This window comes from Nuphar pumila, chromosome 13 (genome assembly GCF_984573655.1).
Source record: "Nuphar pumila chromosome 13, dmNupPumi1.hap1.1, whole genome shotgun sequence".
NCBI lineage: Eukaryota > Viridiplantae > Streptophyta > Magnoliopsida > Nymphaeales > Nymphaeaceae > Nuphar > Nuphar pumila.
Window position 1 is genome coordinate 71,112,414 of NC_143261.1, and position 14,502 is coordinate 71,126,915.

The window sequence follows — 14,502 nt, forward strand, 5'->3', positions numbered from 1 at the left end:
ATCTGAACACACGTTCCCCCTTGCCGCTGCAAACTTACAGCATGTCCCCCCATCCAAACACATGGTTCCCACTAGTTGCATGCCTGTCGCATGTCACCCTACCCAGACACGTGCCTCTTTCTTTCGCTGTGTGTGTCCCCTTCCTGAGTTGCGCCTCACGTTCTGTTGAATTTCACAGGGTTGTCCACCTAGCTGGTGGACTGACCATCTACTGGTTATGGCCGGTGAGCATGACCCTACCTGTCGACGGAGCCCTTGCTCTCCTTTGGTCAGTCATCAGTTTGATTTGACTGCCTGTCGCCACCATCGAAGGAGGGCAACCCAACCCTGTTCAATTGTTTATCGTCACTGCCCTCACCCCCTCTCTCTCCTCTCTCCCTCTGCTTCTTTAACCTGGCATGATGGGGCAGCCTCGCTGCCACTGACTCACCTCATAATGATGGAGGAGCAGGGCTCGCTGTCGATAAGCCTAGCCCCCACCGATCTGTGGTGGGGATGCCTCCACCATTGTTCCCAACATGAGGGGAGCCTCTACCCCTGTTCCCAACACGAGAGCGAGCCCCCCCAATACCTTAACGAGTTGAATCAGGTTTTTGAACCGGTTTGCCATTGTTGCAACTATTGAACCCAGTCTGAATGAAACTCAGATCGGTTTTCACCAATGTCAGACTAGGTCTGGGATGGTTCAGACCAGTTCTTGGATCTAAAATTTTGTTAGGCCACCCATAGTTTCAAACCAACCCAAACCTTAACCCCACCCAATCCATATCCAAACCAAGATCGGGTCCAGATTTATAGATCCCAAGACTCGATCCCATTAGTGCATGTGAGAAAACCACATGCCTAGTGTTTGACCCAATAAGTAACAATGATCGATTGTTACAATAGTATGAGAGAGGGGGATTGTTACATACCATCCCAGATCTAACCTCAACAAGCCTTTCTATATTCAAATCCGTTCAAGAGACTCACTATGACAGGGACGAGAGGATAACCTTTCTTATTTAGATTCCTATTTTTAGTCTTTTATTTATTCTAGAACTCTTTGGTAGACTCTATAAATAAGAGTTATTATTCTTGATTAATTATAAATAAAATTGGTAGATTGATTCTTTTTTTGTTCTCCTTGTTCTTGAACCATAGCCCTAGAGGAAATGGCTTCTCTCTCTCTCTCTCTCTTCTTCTTCTTCTTCTACATCTTCCCATAAGGATTAATATTTGCCCTTTGCCCTACTGTTACCCCTATTTGACACATAGCCTAGCCAGATCGAGAATAAATTTCTTTCTCATTTTTTTTATACCAGAGCCTTCTCAAGACCGAATTTATAGAACATATCCCTCTCTATGTTCAGGTTTCTAATAAAAAACTTTGAAGTAGAAGGCTTAGAAGAAGGACCAGAAGGCAAGTTCGAGTTTCCAATGGACCGATATTGCAATTTTAGCCTGAATGACTCAAGAGGATCAAACCTATGGTTTTTGGATTGTGGGATCAATGGTACACATGTCAGGGGTGTTGAACCCTGCCGGACATGGTGGGGAAGAGGTTTGAGGCTTCTCATGGTTGTGGTTAGGGCAAAACAATGAAAACAGTATCAATCAACTAAATCAAGTAGGTGCAGTTTGGGTTATGTACGCGTTCAGGTATGGGTTTTGGTTCAAAACTGAAAATACCTGGTTCAAGAGTTCTAGGAACACGAGGAAGGGTCTAGTATATATGCTAAACACAGATAAAGGGTGTTGATGGTCAAAGGTTACCTGTTAAGGAAAATCGAGTATTTCGGGTAACCGTGAGGATACAGTTTTGGATTTAAGGTTCTAGGAAATTAATAAAAATTATTCCAAGGCCATGAAGAGGCTATAGGTGTACCTTGGAGGTTTGTAGAAGAATGAGATGGAGTTTTCCACGTTCTAAAACTCGGACACATGATCTATAATGCGAAGATGCCTCTTAGCTCATCAGCAAAGCAGAAACACACAGCTTGAGATGCAGGGGGAGCTCAAGTTCCTAAAGAGGGTTGGACAGTTAGCTCTTGGGGTTTGGTCCTGACGTGAACCAAGGTAGTTCAAAGAAGAAGAAAGAGAAGAGAGACATAGAGAGAGGTACGACTAGAGGGAGAGAGAGTGACGACTAAAGGGAGAGAGAGCTTAAGAACTTCAATATCATTCGGTGCATAAAAAGAAAACCCCAAACCTCTATTTATAGATGAGAGGCCTAGGATGGAGTCTCTACTTATTCATATAATTCATAAGTCATAAAGAATCCTAAGCTCATACACTAACTAAAAGTCTTAATTAATTATGAAAGAAAGCTAGCATTTTCCTAATTAATCTCTAGAGACATCTAGAGAGGGGAGGATGTCCCAACTAGTTCCTTCAATTAGACGCCCCCATGTGGGCCCGCAGAGTAACTATTCTTGGTTCTAGTATAAACATGTATCAACCTCTCCTTCCTTCTAGTATGGATACATGTCCCTTGACCTTTTTACGTGTAAGGAGAACACATTAGCTATCACATCATTCTCCCAAGCCCCACCTTGGCATGTTAAGCCATCTTTCCCTAACAAGGTGGCATCTAGATCCTAGAGCTCACATCTTGGTGAGTTTGTTATATCTAGGACCGTAACAGATGTTGGCAAACAACCTTTAGCTCCGACTGATTAACCGGAGTACCATCCATTAGTGCACCAGGTATCAAACGGTTTCTCAACCTTGTTGTCCCCATTTCTGATGGAGCAGCTAGGCCAAACGGTCTCTCATCTGTCTGTCGTCGCTCATGAAGTAATCATTGACTACCCAGAGACCATGCCGAACTGAAGCCACCTCCAGTAGTCATCATGGGAGCCAACGCGAGGCAACGATGGCTTGAAACCAACCACCAGCCTCTCTTCTTCTTTTCCTCTAAATCAGTCAGGCAAAGGCCCAGCCACTGGTTGGGTCCCATTCTATGGCCTTCCACCGGACATGCCTGGGCCCTCCCCCGTCGGTAGTGAGCCCCTCCTGCCGTTAGATGTCACAGTTGTTGGGGGCAGGTATGGTGATTCCCTGCCCTAACACAAAGGGTGAGAGAACAGTTCTCAATTGTTAGTGCCCTATATCTAAACATAGAACCAACCTAGTGCGACCCAAATCCCAACCTTTGTGACCCATATCCAGCCCAAAATTCCCCAATTCCTAACCCACGGTTGGCCCAAACCCAAAACCCACAAGTCCCACCTAACGTCACCCAGGTCCAACCTAATAAAAAAATTAATCCACTGAGGTCCAACCCACATCAGGCCTACATAGATGCTGAAGGTGATCAAGCTGATATGTCCACTACTACTTACTTTCTTAAGGTTCTAAATTTATTTAAGAGTATATTAAAGAATTTTACCATCTCAAGTCCCAAGCTTAAATCCAAGAGACTGAGGATAAGCAGATCACCCGTATATTTTTGGGCTACAGCTTTCCTAAGCATTGAATTGAACTGCTCCAAAATTACATCTTTGGAATACACAATTCAAGTGGCATTGAATATTAAAGATACACTAAAATATGGAATGGATCTGCATGCACCTGTCTCCACTCCCCTTCCCAAAGTTACCCAAACCCAAATAGTATAGACCGATTTAAAGCCACATCAGAACCTCTCCCAGAACATGCTAAATGTCTTAGATCCAATTATAGAATATTTGGATCCGGAATAATATGATGAATCCAAATTCATTTCATTGGATTGCCTTAAACCCATCTAGGGCACTCACATCCCAAGTAGCTTAGACTTAAACTTGAGGATGCTAGATCCAATCTAAAAAAAAACCTTCCCAATATCCAGACCCAACCCCAACTTGTACCCATCTTACCTAAACAGAATATGAACCTAGTCCAAACCTTAGACTTACATGGATCGAATCAATATGGGCTTCCACGTTTAGTATGGATGAGGTTTCTTCAAAGTGGGTTTGGATTTTATCTCAGCTATCTGCTTCATATCTGTTTGATCTAATTCACTTTGGAGGCATCTTGTATGTTTCGCTAAGTATACTCCAGGTTTTCGTGCATACTAATTTGGAGAATATCCTACTGGCCCATTCAGTTTCTAGAGCAGAATCAAGTTTCAGTTCCATATTATGGGCTCATAACACAGAAAGTGAAACTAAAGTAGAAGTGTAAGTGAAATCTAGACTTAAGAACAAGTCATAACCAAGGAGAATGATGCAGGAGTGAAACAGAAGAACCTAGAGCAGGGAGGGTCCATGTGCCATAGCCAATCACATGACATCATGTGATTGGCTATGGCACTTAGCCATGCCACTTAACCGCTCCTTTGATGTCAACTCCAAGAAAAAGGTCATCTTAGAAGGTAGTTTGTTTCTATCAGAATTATTAGGTTGTTCTTTAAAAAGAGGAAAGATCTAGTTGTCATTTAGACTTGGATATGAAATTCTCTCTAGTTTAATTGAATTTTCAGTTAATTCTCAAATTTTCTTTCATTTTTTTTTAATTTCTTGTATTTTCTTAGATATTCCTAGATAATTTAGTGTAGCTTCTGTGTTCGACTATCATATCTGCAGGAATGTCATTCCTGAATCGCTACATCAAGAACCCTAAACTAGATGAGAAAAGCCAAACTGAGTCAAACACCCTTACTATGTACTTGTTTATGCTTAACAATCTGCTTGTGGCTCAAGTTACCAACTATAAAACCTAATCATGAATGAACTGGGGACAAGCTAAATTTACTACAAGCTTCTTGGTTTGTTTGCCAGTCTGTCATGTCTTGCACCAGATTTGACTTGGGCCTAAATCGGATCCATGGACATTGGTAGAAAATGAGAGAAAAAAAAGGAAACTGAAGGTTGGAGGTAGGGATGTCAATCAGTCGGATGTAACCCGATATTCGACCCAAATCCAAATCTGATTAGATATATGGATTCCGTAACCAAATTTGGATCCAATTAAAAATTGAATTCAGATTACATTTTTATTGAAATCCGAATCCAAATCCGATTAAAATCTGTTGGTTTTAGAATAGACGGATTTGGATTCAGTTTTATCTTTTTTAATTCGACTCTAAATCCGAATCTGAATCCAATTAAGTCAGATATGAGTAAATCACATTCGGTAATGCCTAGATCCAACCCGTTGACATCCTACTTGGAAGGAAAAAAAAATTACCAAATGATCAACTCCTAATACCCATGAGATGTAATTAGTTATCCCATCCATCAACTGGTGGGGTCTGCCTAATAAATGCGGTCGCCCTCCTTGTTGCTTGTTTCTCAAACCAAATCCTTACAAATCAAGGCAAGACATGTGCACCACCAAGTATTGTCTTTTTCACTGCTCATAGATACTAACTATTAGTTCAGTTGATTCTTGTTCAAATTTCAGCTCTCTTGAACTCTGAATTGTTTTTATTAATTATATGATAAGACGACGTTTGCTTACTCTCCACTCTTTAATCCTTTCTCTTTTTTCTTTTTTTGCTTTTTAATCTCTAAGCTTTGAATTATAAGTCTCTTGCAGTTTCCCCCAATGCTTGTATGTATGCTTAGGGATGGCAGTGGACCGGGGAGGAGGTGGGGGACAAGGTGTCCACCCCCTTCCCGTCCCAAAATCCTGCCCTCCATTCCCGCCTCTATTTTCGCACGGGTCTATAAGAAATAAGTTAGGATATTGGAATCATGATATACCGTTTGAAGAATCATTATGATTCGATCCAATTGGATCTATAATTGTATATTTTTAAAAGTACTTTGTTTAAATATAAGTTTTCATGTTCTATAAACACATTTACCAAAATAACGCATTTTTCCATTTTTTAAAAAGACGGCGTTTCAGTTGTTTTTTTTGTCAAATATGTTTTTTTTTTAACTCCATCCTCAGCAACACATTTTGGCAATAAATGAAACCCAAAGAAGGTTGGTTTAAGTGCAATCACATTGCACACATGAAATGTGCTGCTGCACCTCTTCACCGTTCCTGTTGTTGGGCACAGTAGGATGGAGGATCATCAGGTGCAACGACATTGAATTTGTGCAATGCATTTGACTCTAGGGGCACTTGATCTAGGGTGTCAACCGGCCTGGTTTACCCCAACCCTACCTGAACCAAACCTTATAGGGTAAAAAAAAGACTCAATTAAGACCCTAGTTTTGATTAAGACCCATAATTTTTTAATATAAAAATGATAAAAAATATGGTTTTACCTAGTGTCCGGGTTTGGTTCATGTAGATTTTATGTAGTCCCAGTATAGTTTTTCTTATAGTAAACCTGATTAGACCTGAGTTGGGATTCGATTTCATACCCAAAAATCTGATTCAAGTCTGGTTTAACCAGAGTCCTAACCAAACCTGACCCGTTGCCCCCCCTACTTGACCCTGCCTCCCCCAATGACACCGTTCTTTCTTTAAAGTTGGAATGATATATCATTTTTTTTAGAGAGAGAAGATTTATTTAATAAAAGTAAATGCTGGCCTCGCTCTTTTCATAATGTTGTCAGTAGGGGTGGCAATCCGGTAGGGTCGGCGGGTCAGAATACCTCAACACGAACATGACCCGTTTATTAAATGGGTCAGATGTGGCAAACACGAACATGACCCATTTATTAAACGGGTAACCCGACACGACATGGTTAACCCATTTAATAAACGGGTCGGGTCAACACGACACAATTACACGACACGGTGACCCATTTATTAAACGGGTCGACCCGATAACATAGACATGATAACTGCACAGGCACACACCACCACCGGAGAGGAGAGGTCTCGGGCTGCGGGTTGACGGGTTTGTGTAAATGGGTTGACCCGACCTGTTAGGAGTTAGGGTTAGATAAGTTAATATATATATATATATATATATATATATATATATATATATATACGGGTTGCGGGTTGACGGGTTCGTGTAAACGGGTTGACCTGTCCGCCTAACCCGTTTATTAAAAGGGTCAAACGGGTTGGCAGGTTGGCATACCCATAACACGAACACGACCCGTTTAATAAACGGATTAGGCGGGTCAACCCTTTTACGACACGAACCCGTTTAAGCCAAACCCTAACCCGGTTAAGATGTGGGTTGGCGGGTCGGGTCAGATTTTGCCACCCCTAGTTGTCAGTATAAGTGCGGCAGAAAATCCACAAGATTCTCCCTTGAATTGGCTATTTTTTAATAAATATAAATAAATACTTAAAATTATTTTTTAATATTATTTTAATGACTTCAACACGTGCCAGTTCTAATTAACGCGTAATATTATTTTTGCCTATTCAAAACGATTTACTTGAGTATCGGTATCGGGTCGATTCACCTGAATTGCTGGCCAAACGATACAGGTCTCATACCGATACTAACAACATTGCTTTTCATCTTCTCTCCTCATTTCTCTTTTTTTTATAGGCTTTTTATTTATTTTTCGATAGGGCTCTTCTCTTTTATTAACAAAATGAAAGAACTTGCAATAGTGGTCAACTTTTTTGTTTTTAATTTCTTTCAATGTGAAACACTTTAAAGCCTCAGTTTATGATTAGAGGTGGACAATAGGCCGGTCGGCCTCGGACTCACTCATCATGCCGTGTGTATATATATTTTATGTAATATATATATAAATATATAACATAAAATATATATTTTATATATATATATAATATATATATATATATATATAACTGAGTTTTTCTCGTTACATTGCCATGTTTTCATCATGACAACTAAAAAGGTAAATTTCACAATCATTATAGCGTTCACTCGCTTTCATTGAGGCTTAGATCATCTGACACATTGTGGGGACTTCAGAAACCTCATCACTAGGCTCTGTTTTATTGCTTTTGATGGTTTCTAGAGCTCGCTATTTACATCCAAACAATAATTTTGGAGAAGTTGGTTGTTCTTGGAGGAGTTAGTTGTTTGATGTCATACATTTCGAAGGAGTATTTGGTAGCATTTAGTAATTGCATCAATTTAGGGGCTCTGTTATTAAATTATTACTAAATGAGGTGAGGGTCCACCTTCAGAATTTAATTGGATTTATGCGGTGAAAGAGGGAGAAAAGATATACAGACTGTGTTTATCCTGGATTACTTGTAGCTGGGATTGGTTTGGTGAGGGCTATGGCATCTTTCACGGTGGAGGAGTTTGTTGGTGATGGGGTTCTGAAGGAGATACTCCCTAAGCTTGTTAAAGAAGGCTGGGACGATGTGCCCACTCTGAAGATGATGACCTCGGAGGACATGGATGCTGCCAATATGACTGCTAAGCAGAAAGTATTGTATTTTTCTCCTCTTGCCTTTCCTTCTCTTCTATCCAGTGTGTTAAGGCTTGACATAAGTGCGCTCTGGTCTGGTTTGCTTTCATGATAAGCTGAGATTTACCCTCTTGACGCATCGATTTATTCATAAAGAAAGAAAGAAAACGAATCGGATTAAGTCACATTTTCCTGCTTTTCTCTATATTGTTTGAAATGCGTGATATAGGTTTTAATGTAGTATTGCTAGTTATCATGATTCACTGAGATTTAGCCTCTTTTCTCATCTATTTATTTATAAAAGAACTAAACCAAGTGGGTAGAATCGCATCTATTTTTATCTTTTCAAATATTAATTGATATAAACGATGGAGGAAAATCGACATTACGTAATTGTCTTGATATTTTCAAGATTATTTGCCATGATGGTCAAGGTGAAGTTCTCGGATTCATACCTTTAACATGCAGCCCTGTTTCCATGTTGTTTCGTGTGTGAAGAGAAGTCAAGGTTGGTTGCTTATTTTTCTCTTTTATTTCCAGGTTTATCATTTTTTGTTCGAAATGATTAAAGGTTTTTGAGTCATACATGATGCTTACTGACAAAATTTGAAGCTTAATCAAGCAATTGTTTTGGGATGAAGGCGTAGTGTTGTTGTTGTTGTAATCAAGCATTGTTTAAGCAGTAATTTCATACTGTTTGGTTGATTTTTGTTTTATTTGCTTTTTTTTTTTTGGGATCTTATTCTAGGATGCATTGGAAATCAGATCATATTTGCATAACCGTTCGCTGATGGTATATGGGGATAGGATGGAGGCATCTGGCAAATCTTTGGCTGAGCTTCTGAATTGTAGTGCTGGTGTTCTTTCTTTCCAATTTGGTGTGAAGAGAGGCCACATTGCTCGGTTCGTAGGTGGAACCACTGCCTGTGAAATTTCCACGCATTCTCCTTATCGAAGAACTTCTATTGGCACAAATGGGAATGGAAGTGAGCTTAGGTCTAGTGCATCTCAGAAGACCCTGACCGCTTCTTCTCCGAGTCAGAGGTCAAGCTCGATTTCAAGCGAAAAATCTATAGGAGAACTGAGAATCAATGGAGGGCAATCTTTCAAGGGTATTGTTGCATCAGCACCTGCTGAGCCTAGGCTTTGTGGTCTTATAAAACCTCCTCCTGTTGTTGATGATGTTGCACCTTATTCTATGATCGAAAGCATCTCAGTTCAGAAATTAGCACCTGAGTATAAGTTTGGCATGGAGCCACTGGTGAAATTGAAGAAGAAAACCATGAAAGCTTCCGAGTTATGGCGTGATAGACCAGCTGTGTTGCTCTGTCTTCGACGCCCTGGGTAGCTAAACCTTGATTATCACTTTAATTTCTCTCTTTAGCATGGATCTACCTTTCATAACCTGTTTTCCTTTTGCTTCCTAGTTGCAGTAAACCATAATTAACTTTTGTAGAGTGCCATAATTTTATAGGTGCATCATGTGCCGAGCTGAAGCTCACCAACACTATTCAAGGAAACCAATTTTTGATGCTATGGGAGTTCAGCTGATTGCTGTTCTTAATGAACAAATAGAGGCAGAGGTATGTCCGCACCAAGTATTTGTATTTTTTTCCTCAAACTAATTTTCTTGACATTTATTGGTTTTGTAATATACAAAGGTGAAAGACTTTTGGCCTCGCTACTGGAGTGGAACGGTGATTTTGGATAGAAGCATGGGGTTCTTCAAGGCTCTTGGTGCAGGAAAATTGCTAAGAGACAATTTTTTAACAGGATTCCTCCTGAACCCCCAGGCCATCGCAAATTACAGACTAGCTTCAGCTACTGGTTTAAAATCCAATTTAAATGGTGATGGCAGGGTCAATGGTGGGCTGTTTGTAGTTGGTAGTGGGAAAAGTGGTGTTGCCTACCAGTTTGTGGAGAGGAATTTTGGTGATTGGGCTCCCATTGACGAAGTTATTGAGATATGCAGCCGGTTACAGGTATTCTTCTTATGCTGTACTAAGCTTGTTATTGAGCAATTGGTTTCTTGTCATGATCATGATATTTAAGCTGATCTACAATTGGATGCTACTATGTTTCTTTCAAGATGTAGCCTTATGACTACCTATAGAATCTTCCCATTAAGCATGTTTTGTGGTTCAGGGATCAAATTTTAAACTCATATAACTTTCCAGCCAACTTTTCTTTAGAAGATCTCGTTGTTAATCTGCTAAGTTCATATTTCAGATGGACTAGAAACAAGAAGGTTGTGGCAGTAATATAGCTTTCTAGCCAACTTGTTTTTAGAAGCGATCTTGGTGGTTCAATCTTCCGATTTGTTGAATAGAAACAAGGTCATGCATTGCTTTAGCAAAAAGGCTCAAGAAGGTGTTAGATCTTATTCCATAAGAACTGAATAGCAGTATCACTAGACTTTGTAATAGAAATATCAAAGGCCATGCTTATGTATGTTGTTGGACAATATCTTCATAGTTTTGTCGTTCGGGTGTTTTTTTTTTAATGTTCTCTGAAACTACAACGTTCTATTCTTAATCAATAGTTTTGTGAGAATCTTCAGAGTGGATGACTGTGCCCTTCTTGATATTCCTAGTTCTTTTGGCATGAATTTTGTATAAAACACATTCTTGTGCTTTTATGTTAAACATATGTACACATATTCTGATAATTTAAGTGTTTTTCTGTACTGCCAAATTATGATAAAATCTTCATTAGACCATGGCAGAGCAATAGTCAATTTTCCATTTGTTGATGTATCTTTTGTTCTTTTTTCATTGCCTTGTTTTTATCACAAAAACAGAAAACATTGATTATACTTTTTTTTTTGTTTTTTCCTTAACTGTTTGTTTGTTTGTAAGATGTAGAGGAGTTAAGTTTGTTCTCTGTCTTGCACAGAAGTAGCTAGATCAAAGAGAGCCATTTGAACACTCCAGTTACTCCGCATGCAAATGGAGCTGTTTATTGTACAGTTATTCAAGTTTTAGGTTCTTTTTCTTTTTATTTTCTGTTTCCTTTTTATTCTTTTATATTGTTTTTTTTTCATCTTTGGTCTATTTTTATGGCATGATAATACAACAACAACAACAACTACGCGTTCATCCCAAAACAATTGGGGTCGGCGATATGAACCAACAAAGAAAATCATTATGGGTCTTCCACATGAATCCTTCTCCTCCATTCATTTCTATCCAATGCCATGTCCTCGGTGAGGTTCAAAGCATTCATATCCTTTCTTATCACCTCCATCCATGTCTTCTTAGGCCTACCCCAACCTCTTTTAACTAATATATTTTTCCATTTCTCCATCCTTCTAACTGAAGCATCATTAGGCCTTCGTCGAATATGTCCAAACCACCGTAAACGATTCTCTCTCATCTTATTTTCAATGGGTGCAACGCCTACCTTCTTACGTATCTCCTCGTTCCGAATCTTATCTTTTATTGTATTTCCACACATCCATCTCAGCATACGCATCTCAGCTACACTCATTTTTTGAATATGATGTCTCTTGGCAGCCCAACATTCTGTACTATATAGTAAAGCAGGCCTAATAGTCGTCCTATAAAACTTTTCCTTCAACCGCAATGGCATTCTACGATCGCACAACACTCCAGTTGCACTCTTCCATTTCATCCACCCAACCTTTATCCTATGATTTACATCTCCATCAATTTCTCCATACTTTTGAATGATAGATCCCAAATATTTGAAACAATCATCCACCGGTATTTCGTGCTCACCAAGCTTCACTACACTCCCATCACTACTTCGTTGCTTACTAAATCGACATTCCATGTATTCTGTCTTACTCTTACTCAACTTAAAACCTCTTGCTTCCAATGTCTGTCTCCATAATTCTAACTTAGCATTAACCCCAGTTCTAGACTCATCAATCAAAACAATATCATCAGCAAACAACATACACCACGACACATTTTCTTGAATTGATCTCGTAAGCTCATCCATCACTATAGCAAATAGGAAATGGCTTAAAGCAGATCCTTGATATAACCCAACCAACAACAACAACAACAACAACAACAACTACGCCTTCATCCCAAAACAATTGGGGTCAGCGATATGAACCAAAAAAGAAATTCATTTTGGGTCTTCCACATGAATCCTTTTCCTCCAATCATTTCTATCCAACGCCATGTCCTCGGTGAGGTTCAAAGCATTCATATCCTTTCCTATCATCTCCATCCAAGTCTTCCTAGGCCTACCCCGACCTCTTTTAACTAATATATTTTCCCATTTCTCCAACCTTCTAACTGGAGCATCATTAGGCCTTCGCCGAATATGTCCAAACCACCGTAAACGATTCTCTCGCATCTTATTTTCAATGGGTGCAACACCTACCTTCTTACGTATCTCTTCGTTCCGAATCTTATCTTTTATTGTATTTCCACACATCCATCTAAGCATCCGCATCTCAGCTACACTCATTTTTTGAATATGATGTCTCTTGGCAGCCCAACATTCCGTACCATATAGTAAAGCGGGTCTAATAGTCGTCCTATAAAACTTTCCCTTCAACCGCAATGGCATTCTACGATCGCACAACACTCCAGTAGCACTTTTCCATTTCATCCACCCAACCTTTATCCTATGATTTACATCTCCATCAATTTCTCCATACTTTTGAATGATGGATCCCAAATATTTGAAATAATCATTCACCGGTATATCTTGCTCACCAAGCTTCACTACACTCCCATCACTACTTCGTTGCTTACTAAACCGACATTCCATATATTCAGTCTTACTCTTACTCAACTTAAAATCTCTAGCTTCCAATGTCTGTCTCCATAATTCTAACTTAGCATTAACCCCAGCTCTAGACTCATCAATCAAAACAATATCATCAGCAAACAACATACACCACGGTACATTTTCTTGAATTGATCTCGTAAGCTCATCCATCACTATCGCAAATAGGAAAGGGCTTAAAGCAGATCCTTGATGTAACCCAACCGTTATCGGAAAATTGGTTGACACCCCTCCACAAGTGCGGACATTGGTTACTACTCCTTCATACATATCTTTAATTATACTAATGTACTTGAGAGAAACACCTTTCTTCATCATTGTCCACCAGAGAACGTCCCTAGGTACTCTATCGTATGCCTTCTCTAAATCAATAAAAACTATATGCAAATCTTTGTTCCTCTCTCTATATCTTTCAATAAGTTGTCTAAGAAGATGTATAGCTTCCATAGTTGATCTTCCAGGCATAAAACCAAATTGATTCTCCGATATCATGACAACCTTCCTCAACCTAGACTCAATCACCCTCTCCCAAAGTTTCATAGTATGACTCATGAGTTTTATACCACGATAGTTTGTGCAATCTTGTATATCACCCTTATTCTTATATAAAGGCACCAAAGTACTCTTCCTCCACTCATTAGACATCTTATTTGTCCGCCAAATCTTGTTAAAAAGATTTGTCAACCATTCTAAACATTTCTCTCCCAAGCATTTTCAAGCCTCGATAGGTATACCATCTGGGCCAACTGCCCTTCTTGATTTCATTTTCTTTAAAGCCTCTGTAATTTCTTTCTTTTGAATCTTGCACATGAAGTCACGATTCATCTCATGAAAAGGAATGGACAAGTCTCCAAGATCTTGAGCATGACTTTCATTAAATAGCTTATCAAAATAATCTTTCCATCTCTCCTTAATCTCCTCATCTTTGACTAAAACCCTTTGCGTATCATCTTTGATACATCTAACCATACCCAGATCCCTCGATTTCCTATCTCTCATCTTTGCAAGCCTATAAATATTCTTCTCGCCCTCTTTGGTATCTAACTTGTCATAAACCTCCTTATATACCTTATCCCTCGCGTTCCGAACTACTTTTTTAGCTTCCTTCTTTGCTATCATATACTTCTTCAAATTCTCATTATCACGACTCTTACTTAGGTTTCTATAACACTTTCTTTTAACCTTAATAGCTAATTTGACATCCTCATTCCACCACGATGTATCCTTACCTAGCGGTGCACCGCCTTTAGACTCACCCAATACCTCCTTAGCCACCTTTCTCATGCTACCCGCTATCTTATTCCACATAGATTTTGAATCCTCCTCAAGACACCAATCAACTTCCTTAACTACCCGCTCTATAAACATTCCTTGTTTAGCTTCTTTCAGTGCCCACCACTTAATTCTAGGATCTATCATATGTCTATCCCTTTTGCGGTATTGTCTAATTCTAAGATCTAAAATTAAGACTCTATGTTGTGTAGCTACACTTTCTCCCGGTATA

General features: G+C 39.4%; 1 protein-coding gene across 1 annotated transcript; it reads left to right on the plus strand.

The window, feature by feature from the left end:
* The first annotated feature begins 8,094 nt into the window (after positions 1-8,094).
* On the plus strand, positions 8,095-11,272 carry LOC149818658 (uncharacterized). Its single transcript, XM_089986269.1, has 5 exons — positions 8,095-8,247; positions 8,977-9,572; positions 9,703-9,811; positions 9,890-10,210; positions 11,093-11,272. Exons 1-5 carry the CDS (start codon positions 8,095-8,097, stop codon positions 11,099-11,101), a joined length of 1,188 nt encoding a protein of 395 aa, XP_089842395.1. The 3' UTR covers positions 11,102-11,272.
* The last annotated feature ends 3,230 nt before the right edge of the window (positions 11,273-14,502 follow it).